This window comes from Asterias rubens, chromosome 9 (assembly GCF_902459465.1).
Source record: "Asterias rubens chromosome 9, eAstRub1.3, whole genome shotgun sequence".
Lineage (NCBI taxonomy): Eukaryota > Metazoa > Echinodermata > Asteroidea > Forcipulatida > Asteriidae > Asterias > Asterias rubens.
In genome coordinates this window covers 10,581,907-10,605,232 of record NC_047070.1, presented here as the reverse complement: position 1 = coordinate 10,605,232, position 23,326 = coordinate 10,581,907, and the positions used below count along the sequence as shown (strand labels likewise).

Genomic DNA, 23,326 nt, shown 5'->3' with positions numbered 1-23,326 from the left:
TAGTTCTGAATTTATTTACTCCAAGACTGTTTATATATTCCTATGTGGCCCTTGCTTATTTATTGCTAGACACTGAATATCATTACATGCTTTTTTTGTGGGTGTGGGAGGAAGAGGTTCCTTGTGTTTGTATGTAGTGTTGTACACTAGCCTTGAGAGAAAAATTAGCAATTAAACGTAAAATTATTTTGATGCGGAGGCAAGAGGGTTCTTTTAAAATATATTTTCGTTAAAGGCACTGACGTTTGGTAATTGTCAAAGACCAGTGTTCTCATTTCGTGTATCCCATCACAAGCATTAAATAACAAACCTGTGAAAATTTGGGCTCAATTGGTCATCGGAGTTGCGAGAAAATGATGAAAGAAAAAACACACGAGTTTGTGTGCTTTCAGATAGGAATAAAAGACTTCTAGCTAGAAGTGAGAAATTACCTCTTTCTCAAAAACTACGTTACTTCAGAGGGAGTCATTTCCCACAATGTTTATACTATCAACAGCTCTCCAATGATCGTTACCAAGTCAGTTTTTAAGTTAATATTTGTTTTGAGTAATTACCAAACATGAACCTTCCCTTTAAGGTGTTTTAAAGTCAAATTCTTAATAAAGACAAGTTCATAATAAAGACATTTTTGAGAGAAGTTATTCTAGAAAATTGAAACAAACGATGCTGTAATACATCAAATATTGATATTATTTGATCCTGATTTTCCACTCTAATAAAGTAAAATGTTTGCAACATTTACTCATTGTCCAGGTTGAAGTGAAACCCTACGTCCTTGATGATCAGATGTGCGATGAGTGTCAGGGTGTTCGCTGTGGAGGTAAATTTGCTCCTTTCTTCTGCGCCAACGTCACCTGCCTCCAATACTACTGCGACTTCTGCTGGGCCGCCATACATGCCCGCCCAGGACGAGAGTTTCACAAGCCCCTCGTCAAGGAAGGTGGGGACAGACCTCGCTCAGTACCCTTCCGATGGTAAGAATGAGGAGGGGGGGGGGGGGGCAAAAGAAATCATCAGTAGCATCAGGGAGTGAAAGAGATGTTACATCGTTGACTGCCAAGATTTTTCAAACGAAAAACAAGAAGGTGTAAGTGTTGAAACTATCTTACATTTTTGTGGAAGTGTTTGTCAGTGTCGTTGTTGTGGAAATGTGTCTAAACCGTTAATTATTTCAAATGAACTATTTTTGTAATGTTATATTGTATTAGTTTGATTTCTGGTTCAGACAACTTTCCATCTATCTGACACGAGGACGCACTTGGGAATTGAATTGCTTTTTGGATGATAGCTCGAGGCTGCTCTCTGGCTGCACTCTGTAGGAGAGCTTACGGGGGAGGGGGGGAAAGGGGTCCAGGCAACAACCATCTTAAGAAGCACTATCACAGACAAACGCCTTCTTCTCGTAAAAGTGAATTAAAAACACACAACTGATGTCGATGCCAAACCGTTTGTCACATAATGTGATCAATTACTGGAGCAACATACCAGAGATATATTTATCATTTCTGTGTGAATGTCCAAAGAATGTTCACATGTTTTATTTTATTTCTTTGACAACTCATTTAATTTTGCTAAAAGGGCCAGTTGTCTGTGGGTGAATAAAAAAAAAAATTGGGAAAAGGGGCTTGGTTTGGGATTTAATTAACATTTACCAGCTGTCTCTTCTTCATACATGTACATTGTAGAAAGCAATCATTTGACATGACATGTTAGTATAATTATTGGAAGTCCATTGGACATTAGTGTCAAAAACATGCCATGTTATTACATTCAGTTCTTGACGTTTGTGTACCGCGAATGTGTGCTAAAAGTTTTATCTCGAAATATTAACCGTCTTGGCTTCAGTCTTGTGCTGTACGCCCCTCAACAACTTGAAAGGGTTGATTGTATTAAGGCAGCTTCAAGGTTCCTTTGTTACATTTTATAAACTCGACCTGTTTCCGGCTAGTGTAGCGGCGTCACAGAAATCTTGTTTGTGTCTGAGCGAAACTGAAGCCTGTCCTACAAAATAAGCATGTTCCTGTATTTAAGGTGACTCAGTGTAGGGAGAGTTTAAGAAAAAATGAGTAGACTTAACAAAGACAAATTGTGCCTGCTTAATATAGTGAAGTTCATAACGGATGCTTCTCATTTAAGGTGAGGCTCCGTGATTAGTAAAATAAAATTAAAAACTGACGCACGTTTATGATACTATTTCGGCTAACATGTATTTGAAACTTGTCTGTATTGATGCCGGGCTGTATAACCCTCAGCCATACCGCAGTCATCATTGTCTGGCGCCATGTGTGCAGTAGTGATAATAATGCTGATACACTAGAGGGGGCCCTGACTACTTCGACTTGTATGGAAGGACAGAGGGCTTTCTCTGCACCCAGAACTAAAGTTTATTCAACATCAACAAATTGCGTTACTTCTAGTGAGATAGTTGTCAGCTAGTAGTCTTGCCTACTTTTAAGCGGACTAGGTCTTGCCTCATTTCTGAGGTTTCGGACAAAATAGAGAGATTTAGTCACGTAATAGAGAAATTAGACCGGCTGAGCTTTAAAATGTCAAGAATATCTCGTTATGGAGGCAATAGGCAAGTACTGTGCTTCACTAAGCTTAGACTTAAAAAGAAAAAACAAAAAAATAAATTGGTAAAAAACTTCAAGCACCAAAGTATGTATCTGTTGTGCAATGAGATTGTGACTCCCAAACTAACATGCATATAATGTTAATATGCAATCTGTGTCTATTTAATGTGTGCTATATAAAGAAGGGCGGAAAAAAAAATAGTGAAAAAAAAAACACAAAAAAAACGTGCACATAAAATGAACTGTACTAGATTTTTACATTTGTAGAGTTTCTAGTTTAATCTTCCACTTTTTTCAAATTTTTTATTGTTGAAATTGACTGTGCATTGGTTGTACATGTTTGAGTACTAGAGAGCTGTTTATAGGAGCTGACAACATAAATGCTGGTGGTACAAGTATTTCAAGAAGTGCTAATATGAATCAACCTGGCATGTGTGAACTTTATATTACATATTATTTTTTAGATAAGCAAACGGGTCATTCGTACACTTTTATACGAAGCGTGTTTTCCGTCGTCTCTCTTCTGCTTTAAAAAAAATTTTCTCCATGTTTATTTTTGATTTTTGTTCTGTTTTGTAAAAGAAAGATTGTCTGGTGTCAACAATCCTAAAAGAGTGTCAAATTACCACTTGTGTGCAATGGTTTCTCAATACGTTTGTTATGTTTTTCTAGCGATGAAAACAAGAAAGAGGCGGTCACGAGAACATGCGACACTGAAATAGCCTCAGTTTTCATTTTGAAAATTATAATTAAGAATGTAGAAATACATGTTTTGTGTGTTGACTTAACTATCAAACCACGTTTTTTTAATTTGTAAAACCACATATTTTTTACTGTCTTTTGGGAAACACCTGGTGTTCTAAAAGATCCGTATTTCTTGAATCTGCTTAGGTACTAAAGTCTACTTAGCACAGAAATTTCTTGCTTAGTGGAAACAGGTACACAACCTAAGTTCCTTAGTTTTGATAGTTTTCAAGTGACCCCATGCAGGGCCCAATTTCATGGCTCTGCTTACCATAAACAAAGAATCGGCGCTTACGGAAGCAGGGAATTCTGTGCTTACAGCGTATTTCACGGGTTAGCGGTGAATTTTGGCTTCTGCGCGTGCGTACTCTGCGTTTCTAGGCATTCTACGCTTACAATGCTAGCGTAAAAATTCGGCAAGCAGAGCCATGAAATTGGGCCCTGGTGTTTTAGACTTGAAACAGGTCTCCCGACAGAATGTTAAGTATAAACAATTTTGTGAAAGTTACCCCTCGGACTTTTGCTGAGTAGATGAATGTACTAAGCTTGTTTCACTCGTTTGCTAACTCCATTAGATGCAAGAGTAAACAGATGTTTAGTCATTGCTCTTGAACCTCTCTCTATCTCTTTTTGTTATGCATGCTTAAATTACTGCTGAAGCAGTGTTAAAACTCAAGTATTCTGCTTGCACATGTATTCCATGGGTAATGAAATACCCATAATGTCCTACTTGAATAGAAGAGAAGAAGAAAAAAAAACTAATAACCAAAAAAAAAAAGAAGATGCAGATAAAGAATAAATTTATCCTTTTAAAAGAATTGGCTTGTGGTTGCAGTAAATGGATGTGTTTGCTATTTTCAATCTGAAACTCTTTTAACCAGACAATTGTTTGCAGTTTTTGTGAGAACAGAATAATGTTCGATGTGTAACCTATAAATTATAATAGAATTTTCAATTCACAGTACAGTATTCGTGCAAAAATTTGCCTCTGTATTTTGAGTCGACCAAGTGTATAATATTCCTTATTTACTATTTCACGTTAACTTAAGACAGACTCAATTTTTCCAGTGTTTTTTAGTAAGAAGTACATGTACGTAGCTACTCTTCCCTTATAATGTGTACTGCAAGGCCTGTTCTAGATGACTAATTAGCTTTCATGGATGATGTCTTGTGATTGTATGAAGCGGAGAGTTTTCAAATTAATCCTCGTTGTAACCCAGTTTACCTAATTAGCTTGTCATATACCTACTCACTTTTCATAGGCATTTGCCTTGTATTATTATTATTATTATTATTATAATTTTTTTAAATTATTATTATGACCATCTTTTCTGGTTTTACCAAGCATTGAAATTTAGCATTTTTCTCCACTCAAAATGTTTCCAATGTAATTTATTTATAAGGTACAAAAGTATGTCCAAAACGATAGTGACAATTTAGAATGTTGTGTGCATGTATGACTGTATAAAAAACAATGTGGAAAACTATTTAGATTTTTTGCTTTTATATCTATTCTTAGAAGCGTTTTTAAAAAAGATTGAAAAAAAAAAATGAGCTTTATACAAAAAAAATCATATTGAGAAGTTAATATTCATTTGACCCATTTCATATTTTGGGTGCAGTATTTTTTACCAAGGATAATTACAAAAAAAAATTGCCACTGATGCCGTTTTCGATCCAGACTTTTTTATAAAATGAATCATTTTCATATTTACTGGTAATTATTAATTCTGTGAGATAATTTATGTGCCTGTTTAATATTCAGGCAGTCTGTCTGCACAGTTGTGCTCCTTTTTTCTCTCCTTTGTTCCCCTAGAGGTCAAAACGACCAAAAGGCTTCTTCTTATTTTTTTTTTATTCATGTTACCTGAAATTTTAAAGAGTATGTATTATATAATTATTTATGAATTTTTGGCAATCAGAGTAATTCAGAAGAATTTTGGTAATTTTATTTTTCGTTATCATTATTAATAATGTTTAATTCTCCAATCTTTGCACTTTATAAACCACATGAGGAATTTGTTGACACTCTAGCCTGCAAAGCTTTTTGTATAACTTGAATTAGTTAGTTTAAAAGCAAGAACTAATATATGTTTTTTTCGGGACAGTTTTTTAAAAGCGATTTCGGAGGTCTGTTTTATGACGATTCCATTTTTGTACCCTTGCTTTTTTTTCCCTGGCTCACCCAGTGTTCTGTACAGCGCTGCTATGGATGTTTGATAAAAAGGGAATTTTTTTTTGTTGGTAACGTTTTATTTCCACCCTAGGAATGTTATACTGGGATGTTGTGCCTAGTCAGTCTTGGTAGATTAAGGTTATTGGTGCTACATTATATATATACTAATGATAATCTGTTTTGTGTGGATAACTAGATGATTGTTAGCTGATCGAGACTCGGTACTCAACGTAGCTTATCAAAAAACGGAGTCCTAAACGGGGCTTTAAAAAAAAAAATCGTTCTTTTTTTTTTCAGTGCAATATTTAAATTGATTGTTTTTTTTCTTCTGTAATCTGTATTCAATGCATGAAGGTTTTTATAGACAGATTAAGGTTGAGGCCTGAAGCCAGTCTGACTTTATTTTTTTAATTTTTCGTATGAAATTTTTTGGAACCAGTAGAATTTGAATAACAAATTTTTGTAGATTGTTTTGCAGTTTCTTAATTTTTTTGGTAGTGTAATCAGCATACCTCAGCCATTTTTATGCGATATCAACTAGTTGGACCTCGAAGCCTCTGTGTGCGGTACGACAAAAAATAAATAAGAGAAAATAGGTTTTATTTTTCTGTTCAATTTTATTTTTTAATTTATTACACCTGTACAATCGGTTTGAAGTGAACATCTGTCTCTCCTGTTTAATGTTGTGGTCAATTCCTACACACAATTTAAAATAGAATTTTCTTATTTTGTAAAATCTCCAGTTGAAGATAAATTGAATGACAGCAATGGCAATGTACTGGTGTGCTCTAAATTGGACTAAACACCCATCCATGTTTAAACACCCATCCATATTTATGCTCAGTTAGTTGTGCCAAATTACCCCACACAGTATAAAGTGATATTCTCACGTGCTCTTATTGTCAAAATGCAGTGGGAACATTGCCACTTCCCTTTGCCATGTTTGTGTGCTTTTAAAAGATTTAAAATTTGCCTTTGCTGCATATTATGAACTTCACAATAGAGACCTTTCTCACAATTCAAGTATTTACTTAAATAGCAGACTTCAAGATAAATGTACATCTTGCAATATCACTTGGTGTAGGCACGTCAATTTAAGAATCAGAAAAGCCTTTGTGACATGAGAACATTTTTTTTGCATAGCAGTAAGGCAAGGTCCTGAGCTTGTTTGATTTTGTTGATGTATTGTTTTATTTATTAAAAGTCCACAAAGGCCTACGGTCACTATCTTTTAATTAATGTGTAGTGATGAATACAGTAGAGTTCAACTTTATACAGCTACCTAGCACAAAATATTGCATAGCAGAGTCAGGTTACCAGACAATATGCTTTGAGGTTTATACTGTTTCTGATTCCTCCTGCTTACCAGCATTATCATCTTGGAGCCACTGAACATGTATAACATGCAGACACATTACCGAACCAAAGATTTTACAGTCACTGTGGAGACCCTTTCATATTGTTCGTAGATGAAGTTCTTTATTTTTCACATGGGATTAAAAGCAAGGTATCCAGAGTAAAATATGTGCCACATTTGAAAGCCAGCAACTCATGAATTAGGCAAATAAATTGTTTACCATCCAGTCGGATTAAGAGGAATGTTTATTTCAATGTCTAATGTTAGACATACTGATATCATTGTGTCCTTCTTGTAGTGTGTCTAAATTTAAAGTATCCTCAATGAATTGATTTCCAATTGGTATAGCAGTAATTAGTATTTACCAGTTGCATGGATCTATTATTGATGTCTGTATACCATGCACATAAATGTAACAATTTGCAAACTTCATGTCTTCTTCCTCATGGTCAGACTGTAGAAAAGTATAGCATTGATTGTTAGGGTACCCGACTATCTTGCTGTTTAATTTAATTGATGGTAAACCACCAGGAAGGAGAAATTTGTTCTTCTTTTTTTTACCTGATTTTAGTTGATCCAAAGACAAAAAAATCAGGAGGGTTTATTTCTTCATAGTCAGTGGTATTTACATGAGGGAACTAGTTTTCGTGGACCAAGTTTTAACTGGATAGGCTCTTAGACCTCAACCCGTTGTATATCTCACTCAAGTTTCTTGTTTTTGTATTCAATGCAAATATTGCTTGGTCTTCTCGTTATTTATAAACACCTGTTCTCTCTTCTGTTTACAAGTTGGGTTTTTGTTTGCGAGTGTTCCCTTAGAAACAGTAATAACATACACTTTGATAAAAAATTGATTATATTTTGATGTGGTTTTTTTTCTAATAGATTAGTGCATCTTTGATGAAATAGTTTGAAGAAATTGTATTTTTTGTTTAAATGACCATTACTTGCCGCATTTTTATGCAGCACATGACACTCAGTTGTTGATTCGATTTTATCCAGTTTTTGTAGGTTTGTGATTTCCCTGAACTTTTGAAACAGGTAACAACATGCATTTCCCAGAGCACAGTTGATTTTGTAGATTCCATTAATTTATTATTGAAATATTTATCAGAAATTGTAATTGTAGATTATCCTGGCGGGTAAACTGAAATTGTGAAGCCAACATTTCTCGAATTAGTAATTTATCATTTTTTACACTTGCATTGTTTTACCTTAAATTGACAAGGTATAGCAACTTGATGTAGGGGAAGATATTTAATGAACAAACAAATTTTGGATTGTTTTGTAGTTTCTCTTGCGCCTTTTACTATAAAAAAAAAAAAAAAGGTTTTTACATTTTGATTTTTGAAACTTACTGTTTAAGATTTACCAACTTTTTGTCGCCGTACAATTTTTACAAAATTTGATGCCATGCCATTTTTGGAAAAGAAGTATTTGGTACCTTTTTAATGACCTTTTTAACCATTGCTGTTTCTTTTGAGGAATTTATCAGTGCATATTGCACCTAAGCAACCATTTTGAGGGAAATAATGTTTGGTAAAAATAATGATGTTCTTGTTTAACAGTGGGAGTTTTTTAATAATCCTGACTGGCCAAGTGAAACTCAGATTTTGTACACGGTGGCTTGTTAATATCTGTTTGTTGATTACGAAGAAGTTCATACCAAAGTTCCTTTGTTTTACGGCCAATGAAGACGTCTAAATAAACACAAATAGTGTGTTCATCACACTGTGGAAATGAAGATTTAATTTGTATGGGCGGGACTTGTTTATATTATGCATTCCATATTTTTGTTTGGACATTATTTTTCATTTTTGTCTATATAAATTAATAGTTGAAAAAAAAATTGTAAGAAAGATTTACATCAGAGTATAGTTTTCATTGATAATCTTTTTAAACATTTTCTCAGCATTTTCTATGAAACATCTTAAGAAGAAAAAATTGTCATATTTTGTGTGCTCATAAGAGTTCAGAATAGATCTTAAAACGCATGTATATCTTTTCTGTTACATTGTACAGTTATTTTTGTCTATATATTTTATTGTTTCAGGAGTTAATTCATAATTTTGAAAGAAAGTAAAACTGTTTTCTTATGGTATTTTTAGGTATTTTTTTGTTAATCTTCACAACCCTTTCACATTTTTGAGCTCTTTGTGCGAACCTTAATAAATTTGGTGAACAAATGTTTGACTTTGTTGAAGTGAGTCTTTTTGTTGTTGTACAGCTAGTCAGTTAATAAGATTTAAGGTATGATTCGGCAGATAATATTCTTCATCCCTGATGCAAAGGGATACCTTTATACAAATACATTAAAGGAACACGTTGCCTTGGATCTGACGAGTTGGTCTATATAAAGCGTTTGTAACCATTTTTAAAAAAATGCATATGGTTGGAAATATGTTTTAAAAAGTAGAATACATGTACAATGATCCACACAGGTTTTCCTCGAAATTGCGTGGTTTTCCTTTTACTGTACAAACTAACACGGTCGGCCATTTATGGGAGTCAAAAATTTGACTCCCATAAATGGCCGACTGTTAGTCGACGAGGTAAAAGGAAAACCGTGTGATTTCGGGGCATGTTTGTGTGGATCATTGTATTCTACTTTTACACAACTTTCTTACTCATATGCATTTTATAACAAATGGTTACAAACGCTTTTCAAAGACCAACTCGACCGATCCAAGGCACTGTGTTCCTTTAAAGGCACTGGACATTATGGGTAATTACCCCAAATAATTTTTAGCATAAAAACTTACTTGGTGACGAGTAATGGGGAGCTGTTGATAGTATAAAACATTGTGAGAAACGACTCACTCTGAAGTAACGTAGTTTACAAGAAAGAAGTAATTTTCAACGAATTTGATTAGGAGACCTCAGAATTAGATTTTGAGGACCCGAAATCAAGCATCTGAAAGCCGCAACTTCATGTGACATGGGTGTTTTATTTATTTTGTTATTTTCTTGCAACTTCAACGACCAATTGAGTTCAAATTTTCACAGGTTTGTTATTTAATGCATATGTTGAGATACACCAAGTACGAAGACTGGTCTTTGACAATATTACCAATAGTATCCAGTGTCTTAATGGGAGCGTGAAATAAAAAACAGGAAAGACAAATGCTGAGTTATAAAAAACAGATTTTTTGTAATCAATACTTGGACTTCAAACACACACCAGTATTATAATAAAATTCACTTTCAAAATACAATCCAATCCTACAGTTTATTTGTTTTTCCCCTACAAGCAATTACCCCCCCCCCCCCCCCCCCCCCCGGCCACACAAATGAAATTCCTGGTGTTATATCATCTATCATTGAAATCAGATCTACCCTCCCCACCCACATCAAAATACAACATGTATGTCTCAATTTAATTAAAAACGCTGTATTTCTCCACAATTTATACACGCACAGTATGGTTGTCGTACCATCATTATATTCTGCGTACGTTAACCTTCAGTTAACAACGAAATCCACTAAATGTAGATTGGTAATTACATTCACTTCAAGATAAAAATAAAACGTGTCCTTGAATATGGTTGTATGGTATAGGACAAATTTACTTGAATGATTTATACTGTATAGAACGACATTGATTAACAATCAACAGGAATCAATAGTATGATAGAGCAATTGCTTCATAAATTTCTCCTGCAGGAAAACAAAATGTAGAAATGGCTTGGTTTGTTAGCTATGTTGGTAAAACATACTATAAGTCCGTGAATTTATCAAAAATAACGATATTGAATTCAGCAAGAGATGGCATTAGTAATTCCACCTTTTGTACATAGAACCAATTTATGTACAGCGCCAATTTAATGGCACTGCATTCATCAGAATTCTGCACTTAAAGGCCCACTGTATTCTGCACTTTCTGGTAAAAGTTTTGTAGATTTGTTAAGTGCAGAATTCCATGGAAAGCATCGCCATGACATTGAGTATAATGTACTTTTTCCTAACAAAAAACACAATGTCCACAGATTTACATTAAACTTACAGTTTGAAAATTATGCTAGTAGAAAGCTTCCCTTGAAATTTTACTGAGGTGCTGTAGTTTTTGAGAAATGAGTCAAAGTAATAATTTTCGTCTCAGTTTTAGCATGTAAAAACGTATTAACCAGTTTATGCAATGGTTTTGGTATAATATCATAACTGGTTAAGGGGATTTTACATGCTAAAATAATTTTTGTCTCATGAGACCAACATTATTTTGTGACTTGTTTTACTAATTTCTCAAAAACTACACAACCTTAGTTAGTAATATTTGAAGGAAAGCTTTCCACTATCATTATCTACAAACCCTGTAAGTTTAATGTAAATCTGTGGACATTTTGAAAAAGTACCCAAATCCTTTAAGGCACTGCAATGTTGAAACGAAAGTTCACTGTTTACATGTAAACAAGTTCATTTCAGGCAGTTGTTGGTGTGACAAACAGACCGAACTGGACTAATAATACTAACTTGAAGTCAAGATTTTGCAGTTCATGGTTCTCATTGCGCATTTGGGCCAATTTCATAGCTATTAAGCAGAAAATTCTGCTCAGTAATTTTCTCTGCTAAGAAAAATTGAGTGGCACACCAGTCACAATAATGTAAACTTATTGTGATTTTGGCTGGTAACATATTTCTTAAGCAATATTTTTCTGTGCTTTATAAAAAATTTGTGTGCCTACAGACTTTATGAAATTGACCCCTGGCCTGTTGGTCTGCACCAGACTTCTTTGTTTTGTGGTAGTCTGGCGCCTGTCTGTTTTCTGTTTAGGCACTATGTAGGCCTATGGTCAGTGCAGGCACCATGGTGTAATTAACCTATTGCAGTGTGGGGGGAAAAGCCTACATCTCCAAACTGTCAGCAATTGAAAAGGGACGATGGTAAGCAACTAATTTGTTTTACATGGCCTATAAATTTACCCCGATAATTGTAGAATTCAAACTAGCATCACAAACAAAACTGCACTCTTTATTTCAACACACAAAAGTGAGTAGTTCACCAAATAGGCCTACATGGATTTTACAAGGGGTCTTTGACATTGTGTTTGACTTTGATAAAACCATATGGACACATTCAGAATCAATGTATTTCATCAAAGCATTGACACAGCTTTGAACACAATTTGTGACTTCTGGACTTGCAATCACAAAATTGTGGGTTCGAATCCCCCAATAATTGCTGATTTCACAATGACCCGAATAAATATTGTCGTCAATAGTTAATGAATCACAATTGCTTGATTTGTGTAATTCAAAATCATAGATGTACTTTTAAATCAATGTTTGTGAGAGAGATTGGCTGTTGCCAGCTTGGTGTTTATATCCCTTGTGGGAGTTTGCAGAGTTCCCTTGATGGGAAGATGGTTCAAACAAACAAACAAACAAACAAACAAACAAACAAACACAAACACTTGTTCAAACCTCATGGTGGTAATATCAGAATACTAATTATGCTTCTTCTGTTTGATTAGATAACCTTCCCTTCACCGGAAACCAGCGAACTCCCACATCAAACACCAAGCTAGCAACAGCCAAGGAAAAGTTTCCGAATGGCGCCACCACTTTTTCATTCGATATATAGGTTTTCTCGGTCAATTTCGGAAAATGAGCAGTCAATTTCATTTTCATGCGTTCGAATTAAAGCTGTTTTGCCTCTCCAGTTGTTACTGCGTTTCAAATTCAGAATTCGGCCATTCATTTTCGTTTTGAATCAAGTCAAATTCCTTTATAGTTCAATTTAGCGTGGCGTCATTCTTTTTCGTGACACACACGCCTCAAGAAGCGTCTGCGAATTTGAATGCTGCTTTGATGAATTGTTAAATTGAATGATTATTTTGTTAATTCGAAGGACGCAACATTACATTTGACTAATCCCAAAACGAAATCGAATTACCCTTTTGAGTAGCATTCGATTTTGCGTGAAATAGAATAGCTTGGTGGTTAAATTGGCTGCTCATTTTCCGAAATTGACCAAGAAAACCTATAAAATAATATAATATCTAATTTACCTCAATGAGATATCCCTTTTTGTAAAAATGAGTGAAAAAGTGGTGGCGCCACAGCGAATTCTGTCTCATAAAAACATGGGTGTCTATATAAATTGGACAAGTCATGAAATTGTGCTTCATACATCAATACTCATGCTCTTCTCTGTGAAATCAGTGGTTAGCTTGGGGGATTCGAACCCACAACCTTAGTGACAGCGAATGTCTAGCACTCGACTGTGTCAGAATAATATTCAAAATGCAAGAATACATTTATTCCGGTTTATACAATATACTTTATTTGTGATCGTGTAACAGCTTGGAATTTCATTTGTGAAAAGTGATAGCTATTGTAAATTTTCAAAAGGTTAAACAAATCTTTTTGTCCATAAAAAAGGAGTTGAATGATGAAATGAGACCAGGCTTAGCCACGTGTCATCTGGCCCTGAACAGACATTGCATACCTTAGGCTAATAAAATGTGCAATTTCATTAATTTTTTCTTTCATATAACTTCACAAATTATTTCAGCACACAAATCTTGTGACATCGCATACGTATACGTACATTCTTATGAAATTTGTTGAGGCATCGCATACTGTACAGTGTATGTACACATTATTTGCGAAAAGTAATGTCTCTTCAGGGACACCATACTCTGGACATTGCATGCTTGTTATGAACAATTAAAGGAATTAATAATGGCATTTTCTCTACTTAATAATAATATATTGTGTTTCCTAAGATGAAAAATAATATATCATTCTAACACTTGTAATGTCTGATTGGCATAAAAACGAATGTTCCTAAATCCATTTGGAAAATGGTGTATACATTTTATTTGACATTACAAGTAGTAAATGGTGATTCTGCGTCTTTGCTGGAGAAAATTACAAATTTATAACTCATATCCACAGGGAATGGTAAACTATCACCACGGCTGAACGTTGTTTGTTTCACCCCCGCACCGGGCAGGCCTCGCAGAAAAATATTAAAGATGTATTGTACGTATGTCACTCACAACGCAATTCAAATTACGAAAGATGCAGTGTCAAAAACCGACCAATGCTGACCAAGCCATGAGAGATTTGAGTAATTACTCAGTTGTTTTCCCCCCATGATTTAAATAAAAAAATATGTGCATACAGAAAAACTAAGAAATCTTGAAGCATGCCCTTCAATGTGCAAGGGTAATTAATTATTAACCTAATGCAAATGTCACATGCCATGGATGCATTGTTTGTATTGTATACCAAGAAAGTTACATTGATCACATCACATTCTCAATTAATTCTCAGTGTAGTATTGACGTCAAATGAGAATGAAAGAATGCATCAAAAAAGGGAAATAATTTTGTCAATTGCGTCATCATAAAAACTACGGGATATTAACACATCCTTACGCAAAGTCAGATTTTACATGACTCTGCATTGTTGAAATTTTTAAAGTGCACTAAAAATTAATATGCAACCATTTTGTTAACTGCGAACTGAACAGATAATTATCTTTTTCTCCAATGACTTCGATACCAGATTTTAAAGGGTGCCCCCCCCCCCATGTTAAAAGAAATACTTGTCATACCCTGTCTATGCACTTTACTGGAAGATTACATATTCTAAACATTGCACTTCATCAATCTGAAACCTAACATTTAAAAAAAGTACTTTTAAAGGTATACCTTATTTATACATATTTATACCTTATTTATTTTTATTTATACATATCGGTACTGGATTTTAGTGATGATTAATAATACATTCATAAATACCTCAGACAGTTTCGCTATTCCTATTGGTGGAGAGCGCGTCACGTGGGTGTGTATAAACCTAAATTTGTTTATGACCAGTAAAAAGTGTTAATTCATGGGCGTGACACGCAACCTTGAACCTGTTCTTATAAGACAGTTTCTTCTTTCCTATTGGTAGAGAGCAACGGCTGAAACAGTTGTGCCACATCACGCGATACGCGCGACGCGCACAGCACTCCCTTATAAGGAGTTGTTTACCCGAGGGCGGCGGAGGGCTTTACCATTTCATACCTGGAGGGGTGTTGTGTTGAAAGAAATCATTTAACAATTGTTATTTTTGCATTTATTTTACTTTTTGACCAAAAAGTGATGATGTTTTTGAACGAAATGGTATTTATGAATGGGAATCAAAATGGGAGACATGAAAGGGTAGGATTAGAGAGCAAGTTGCATCATGATGCAACTAACAATGGTCAATTAATAAGAATAGCAAGATCAAAGGTATGATGATTTTAAAAATAGGTATGAGGGACCTGTGGAAAAAAAGGGGGGGGGGGGTTACTTACATCAGATAGTTACAGTGATGAATTTATAAAAACAACTTTAAACTAGGTTAATTTATACTTTATGTACAGAATATATACAACATATGAGTTCTTAGGCAGAAGTGAAGTGGAGGGTAATGAGAAGTTATTTAACACCAGTGTTTATGTTAAGTCCAAAGGGTTTTACTGTCTTGAGTTGGTGAATCCAGTGTGATTCTCTATTCTTGCGGTGTGTGTCATCACCATTGCAAGCTTCAATCACCAGAAGTTCAACATCAATGACACTATGATTGGGGCTGTTGAAGTGGATAGAGACTGGGTACGGTTTCTTAGTCTTTATGGAAGAGACATGATTCGCAAAGCGAAGACTAAGTTTGGTCTTAGTCTCTCCCACATATTGTAGCCCACATCTCTTACATGATATGACATAGACTACATTAGACGTGCTGCATTCAGAGTCGGTCTTGATGTTGTATGAAGAGCCAGTGGTATGACTCTTCACCTTAAGTGAGGGCTTAATGTGCAGACACGTTTTGCATTTGGAACGGGTACATTTGTGACAGCCCAGTATATCTGTCGGGGGTTGTGTTTGGACTGTACCTGGGGGAAGTTTGGCCCTGACTAGTATGTCACCAAGGTTCTTAGGGCGGCCTTCTTAATTGCCTTCTTACAGTGACTAGGGTGACAGCTATTGGAGAGAAGGTACTGGTGGGTGTCGGTGGGTTTACTGTAAACATCTGTGACAAGGCCATTAGGAGACTTGGTTATTGTCACATCTAGAAAGTTCACACTGGTGAGAGATTGTTCGGTAGTGAACTTTATGGTGGGGTGAAATGAGTTGATATGGGCAATAAACTCATCCAAGCTGTCTTGGTCACCACACCAGATGGAGAAATGCGCTCTGTGGGGCTACCATTCCCAGATACAATAGGTCTCCCCGGGTTATTGGGCTTGTGTATCTTAGGTAGAAGGTAGAACCTTGCTGTACGGGGGTCATGTGGGAGGAGATAGTTAAATGTATCTTTCTCAATATCATTGGCATTATAAATCTTAACCAGGGTGTCACTGATATCTTGGGAGAAAGATTCAGTGGGATCAGAAGCACATTCAATGTAATGATCAGTGTTACTGAGCTGTCTAAGGCCCTCAGCAATGTAGTCATGTGTGTTCATGACTACAACTGCGGACCCCTTGTCAGCCCGTTTAATCACTATGTCTGGTGATTGGCGGAGTTGTGTAAGGGCGTGACGCTCATCTTGGGGGAGGTTGTTGGGAGTAGGGGTACTGGGGGCCTTAAGAACCTCGAATTGATGTATGTCTCTAGAGACACATCTCGGTTCTTAGGAGGTACCCAAGTACTCTTTTCCCTGAAGCGGTTGCGGGGAATAGGTTGGGTCTCCACAGATGACTCGTCATCCATGGAGGGCTCTACATGAAAGTATTCACGTAGGCGTAACCTACGATTGAATTGGGCCATGTCCTGTTGGAAAAGAAGTTGGTTAGGTTCTCTGGGTGTGGGGCAAAACTTAAGACCCCTTGAGAGGAGTTTAACCTGTGGGTCAGTAAGGACCATGTCAGACAGGTTAACTACAGTATTGGTCTCTGGCAACCTAACAGTAGGAGGAGCAATGGTGGCTCTCTTACTGTGGAAACGTCTATGGGTGTGTTTCTTATGGTTAGCCAGGACATTCATACGTTTCTTGTTCTGTTTGTCCATTAGGGTGGACCTTAAGTGTTTGACGTTACATAGTATGGTATCTTGTAACTGTTCAAACTCTTTAATAGAGCATGACTCCTGGAGTTGAGACTCAGTGTTTGTTATCTCAAGTAACTGATTATCAATGAATTGTTGGCATTGATTTTCCAGCAACTTGATCAAACGGAAAGACGTATTAGTGAGTGTCTTGTTCCATTTCTTCAAAAAGGATGGGTCAAGGTCCCCAAAGGAAGGGGTACACTTGATCTGTAGGCCTTTGGGAATGATACGGGACAAACGATAAAAACGGTAGTTATCAAGATGTGACATGTAACGGGTGTTCTTTTCCTTAAGCTTACGAAGCTTGCGGAAAATGCACTTGGTGTCGGGAGCAAGTGCCATAATAGATGGGGGAATACAGTCAAGGGGAAATATCTTAAATCATTCCTGTGGAGAGAACGGGTTATAAATCCTGTACAAAATTGATTATTAATTAACAGACGTGAAAGATAAAAGTAAAATTACCTGCGAATAAATGGGGTTAACAAGACCCTGTAAAAGAACGGGTTAAACCTGCAAGAAATAAATTATGTACAAACCTGAAAAGAAAAAATGGGTTAACACAAACTTGTTGAAAAAGCAAAGTAAGTACAAAATCTGAAAAGGAAAAGTTATGTACAAACCTGAAAGGGAAAACGTTAATATAAACCTGTGAAAAAAATAGCGGTAAATATAGTCCTGGAAAAGAAAGGGTTATAAAACCTGCAGAAAAATAATATATACGTTATGTACAAATCTGAAAAGAAAAGTTATGTACAAACCTGAAAGGGAAAACGTTAATATAAACCTGTGAAAAAAATAGCGGTAAATATAGTCCTGTAAAAGAAAGGGTTATAAAACCTGCAGAAAAATATGTACGTTATGTACAAATCTGAAAAGAAAAAATGGGTTAACACAAACTTGTTGAAAAATCAAGTTATGTACAAAATCTGAAAAGGAAAAGTTATGTACAAACCTGAAAGGGAAAATGTTAATATAAACCTGTGAAAAAATAGCGGTAAATATAGTCCTGTCAAAGAAAGGGTTATAAAACCTGCAGAAAAATATACGTTATGTACAAATCTGGAAAGGAAAAGGTTAACAAAAAATCTGAAAAGGAAAACGTTAACGCAAGCCTGTGAAAAAAAGCGGGTTAAACACAATCCTATAAAACAAATAGGTTAAAAACCTGCCAACAAAATTATTTAGTTGTATTTACAATCCTATAGGGCGAAAAATAATGATTTATTAATAATCTGTAGAGGAAGGAAAAATGTTAAAAGTGTTCTGAGAAGAACAGGTGGGAAGTGGGAAAAGATGAAAAGGATATGGTTATGACAATTAAAAACAAAATACAAGCAATTCAAGGGGATCACCCCGAAGGGATACAACAACAGAGAAATAAAAGTTTCTTACTACGACTTGTGGAGGGTCTGTTGAAACCGTTGAGTTGCAGACAGGAAAATCCTGGTGACCGGGAATATATATAATGAATAGGGTAGATGGCCTTAGCTTTCGATCCAATCCGGACCTTCTTCAGAGGCATAAGACAAGTACAAACAAATACATATCCATTTATAGAAAAAGAGAGGGGGAAAGGGATTAAGGAAAGGATCCAGAAAGAAGCGGGAAAATAACAGCCAATCAAAGTTCCTATTTCAGAAACAATATTGGGGGCTATGAACCAATAGGAGTGAAGTGGCGAGGACAAAGGATGTTTAGAATGAAAGGAAGGGTTACTGGACCATAAAAGTGGTAAATGTATTGTTCGACAACAATGGAGGGAGACATGAAAGGGTAGGATTAGAGAGCAAGTTGCATCATGATGCAACTAACAATGGTCAATTAATAAGAATAGCAAGATCAAAGGTATGATGATTTTAAAATATAATATACAATTTCCTCATTAAAAGTGCTTTCCATCTTTGAAAATTTTGCATAAATTCAGTATTAATTATTCCATAAGGCTGCTTCAAGGTAAGCTTAGCACACAAATATCGTGTTAGCAGAAAATGGTTACCAATGGTACTTACCATGCTATACATTTATTTTAACTCAAAAGTGCACAAAAATTCTTCCTTAAAGAGTCAATTTCCTCAGCATGACTTTTTTCTTTTTTTTTGTTAAGAGCTATTTGAATTTGGGGCAAAAGCTGAGTGGGTTTGCGAAAAGTGGTCTCTTGGCTAAGCGAGGCCAAACCACTGAATAAATGACACATCTTAGGTTGACCTGTGGCCACATTGCATAGGACTTGGTTCACTTAGCCATTAATGGTACCATTAATCAGCAAGAGATGGCATGGAAGATCCTCCGCAGGCAGGTCATGTCCTCATGGCTTCAGGTTTCGGCAATCTCATTATCTTGGCGATCTGATTCCATGGTCAATGAACCTCTGATCTGAAAAACGAAAAACTTTGTGAATATATTAGGTAAATAAAAAAAATGAGTTTTGCTGAAGCAAAATGCTAACCAAGCTAAATACACGTCAACCTAATTTTGTAAAACTTGTTGTATCTGTATAGATGTTAAATTTGCATCGGGGATAAAGAATATTAATTTTGGTTTTTACCCATACACCGATGTGTGTTAGCACTGTATACTCTGTACTTTCCAGAGTCCTGTGAAAAAAATATCACAGTCATGTTACTCGGGTGGGATTCGAACCCACGACCCTTGCAATTCTAGAGTAGTGTCTTACCAACTAGACTACCGAGATTGCCCAAGAGCTAGAGGCAGTTCTATCTGGTTTGACACATTATGCCAGGAAATTCGCTTTGTACGAAGCATTCGCAGGAAGTACGAACCGGACTTAATGCAGGAACACAAATGGTTTCCAGTTCTCTTCCATACATTTATGTTGGCAAGAAATATAAATTAAACCTTAATGGCCGATATGTGGATACATGTTTAAAAAGCAACCTTAGGTTAATCCATATAATGAGGGACCAGTTTTATAAAGCTGCTTAAGCAAAGTTGCTAAGCACAACAAAATCATGCTTAATTTGGGAGGGTATTGTGGCTGTGTTTGTAGTCTTCCTGTTTCACCTTGATTTAGACTAAATAGAGGAGAATAATTGCATTGATAGTCAAGCCTGCAGGATGTTATGAATGTACCACCAGCATGACATATGTTTTGCTGTCAATGAATATGCGAAGGCACCAAAGATTACGTAGGTGGAAAGGTTTACTGATGTGCGGACGGAATTAGACATGGTCGGACGTAAAGAAAAAAGCCAGACAAAAAAGGGTTTCTCGCTGTGCAAGAAGCTAAAACACTCTTTGGCCTTTTTGGAAAGAACGAAACCACAACAATCTGTGTTTCTCCTCCATGTGTTTAAAACAAACATCTCAACATCCTCTCAAGAAGCAATAAAGAGTGTGTTTAAGAAGCATTTTCCGACCCCCTCTCCTCCCAATTATTGGGAAAGCCCGTGGAGGAAAGTCACACCAGCCCCCCTTATAATGCCATCTGGATCCATCAACACATTTATCACTTCAAACATCTTCCAGAATGAATAATTTCACCCTGAAACAACCACCCACTACTTTAATCAGCAATTTAGATAGTTGGAAGATTTAATTTTAAAATTCTGGAACTCCAATAAACAGATCTAAGGCCTTTGGATATGTACAATGTACGCCCACAGACGTACGCCACCAGATAAAATGCCCACAAATTTACTCCTACAAGCGTACGCCCACACGCTTAAGCAATAAAGGTTGCACGGTTACTGTATGAAGGAAATGTAAGGTAATTGAGCCTAAAGAGCCACAGAAATATACAACAGCATAGAATTTGGGTTCCTTTAGTTCTCTTTTACAAATTAATTGAAGAGAAAAAAAGGGTTAGGCTTTTTAGATTATTGGCTGAGGATTTGCATGATGTAGTATCAATACATTATGGTTTGAGGTAAAACTACCTTGACGACTGATAACACCTACTTTTTCCGTGTCTAGAATTGTTTTTATAGGAACTTGTCCTGATGTTTTTTTGGTGGGTTTGACTGGCAAAACTGGGACATATATTTGTTCTTTTAAAAGGACTGGACACACTTTGTAATTTGTCATAGACCAGTATTCTGACTTTGTTAATCCCAAGTTCTCCACAAAATAACAAATCTGTGAAAATTTTGGCTTAATTGGTCGTCGAATTTGCAAGGAATAATGACAGAAAAAACACTGTTGTTACATTACTTTGTTTGCTTTCAAATGCATAATAAAAGGCTTATTATTCAGTTAAAGTCTTTTTCTATTTGAGTGAGAAATTACCTCTTTCTCAAAAACTACGTTACTTCAGAGGGAGCCGTTTCTCACAATTGTTTTATTTTATCAACAGCTCTCTAATGCTTGTAACCAATTAAGTTTTTATGCTAGCAGTAGTGTCCACAGTACCTTTAAAGGAACACGTTGCCTTGGATCGGTCGAGTTGGTCCTTGAAAAGCGTTTGTAATCGTTTGTTAGAAAATGCATATGATTAATAAGACAATTTTAAGTAGAATATAATGATCCACACAAGTATCACTCGAAAGTGCGTGGTTTTCCTTTTACCTCATCGACTAACACGGTCGGCCATATATGGGAGTCAAATTTTTGACTCACATAAATGGCCGACCGTGTTAGTTCGCAAAGTAAAAAGTAAACCACGCAATTTCGAGGCAAATGTGTGTTGATCATTGTATTCTACTTGTAAAATATCTTTCTAACCATTATGCAATTTATAACAAACGATTACAAATGCTTTTCAAAGACCAACTCGACCGATCCAAGGCAACGTGTTCCTTTAAGAACTTTGACTGCTGTTCATCTTTTGCCATGGACATAGACTTGTAAAATTGACAGGGAAACTCTAAGTCTGAAAGGCAAGTAGCCATCATTACATGGTGTTATACAGCAAAGCAAACATAAATCACCTAAATCAACCATATGGTGCCAAAAATCCTTAGAATCAGTAGAAAATCCTTCGAATGAAATTGGACCCTGAGCTTTTGTGTATCCCAAACGGGACATACTCTGAATTGGATAGTTTGGCTGACAGCCATGGTCGCACTATTTAGCTTAATATCGAGCCGAAACAGAACAAATGGGTCAAATTTCGATTTTCATAAAACTATGAGCGAGATTTCAGTCCCTAGATGCCAAGGTGCAAACTCAGAAGTTTTGACAGTGTGTCGAAAATGTCAATAACACCTGTGTGGGGAAAATCACTCGAAGCAGACTATCATTCCTAACGGATCCCATTAGTATCAAAAGCTTCTCTCTTATTTCTTATTAATAAGGTAGTTTTTGGGGTGAGTGTCTTCATAGAGCTGTCAAGTCTTGAGTACGGGAATGGTCGTTGAAATACACTTTGCCTGTAAAATGATCGCATACAGTACAACCATTCAAACGTGTAATATTGGATCTAAATAGTTGGATAGGTGCGTCCATTTTATGATAAGTTGCGTAAAGAAATTTCTTCCACTTAAAGACGTTTAACGTGGTTGGTTATGCTTGCCATGATTTTGTTCAAATCTACTTTAGAAAACATTAATCTATGTACAACCATTTTCCTTAAAAAAATATTCTCATCTGAAAGGACTACTACAAACAAAAAGCACAAAACACAATATTTATGGAACTATTAAAATCTTTAAAAATTGAAAACCTATAACTCAAATTTAACTTTTTCATTTTCTTTGCACCGGGAAAATAAGAAATTAATTTAAAGATATTTTTGGCTTTTATAACCAAAATGTGTTCTAAGGAGTAAATGATGTTAGTGTCCACTGCCCTGAGGTCTCGAAATCAAATTCGTTGAAAATTACTTCTTTCTCGAAAACTTTGGCACTTCAGAGGGAGCCGTTTCTCACATACCATCACCCTCTCCCCATTACTCTTCACCGAGAAAGGTTTTATGCTAATAATAATTTTGAGTAACTACCAGTAGTGTCCACTGCTTTCAGTATATTTATAGGGTCAAAAAAGTTCACTAAAATGTACAACACCTTGTTGGTTTGAAACATGAATGAGAAGTGTTGCTTTAGAAGCAGCTGCCTTTGTCCCAAGAGATAAAATAAAGATAAGAAAGGGCTCTTAGTGTATCTATAAATAATTGACACAATTGAAATTAAGCCATATATCCAGGGTTTTACAAATAGCTTGCACTTGGTGGAACCATATGCCATGTAGACTGGGCCCCTGTCTTTATCCGCAAGGATAAAGAAAGCTCGCTGCCGCTAGATCCAGTGATTCCCATTGGGGGATAAAATGCACGTGCAGTGACATAGATGCCCAAATTGTCACTGCTCTCAAGTCCGCAATGGAATTTGACTGCGTATCACTGGGTGCGTTCGTTTAGCTTCCCTGGGTCAACCCCGGTGTGCGGCGTTTTTTTTCTTTCCAGGACGAACGTGGGTAATTATCTGCACACGTTTGTCCTGGAAAAAAACCATGCCACACACGGGGGTCGACCCAGGGGAACAAGTATTGT

The 23,326-nt window shown here is 36.0% G+C and overlaps 1 protein-coding gene across 1 annotated transcript in view; it reads left to right on the top strand.

Annotated features, from left to right (window-relative positions):
• LOC117294385 (cytoplasmic polyadenylation element-binding protein 2-like) overlaps positions 1-3,626 on the top strand; it is a 39,645-nt gene extending 36,019 nt beyond the window's left edge. Inside the window, exon 8 of the mRNA XM_033776760.1 lies at positions 754-3,626. Coding sequence (XP_033632651.1) covers positions 754-978 — 225 coding nt within the window. The 3' untranslated portion in view covers positions 979-3,626. The remainder of the gene's footprint in view (positions 1-753) is intronic.
• The last annotated feature ends 19,700 nt before the right edge of the window (positions 3,627-23,326 follow it).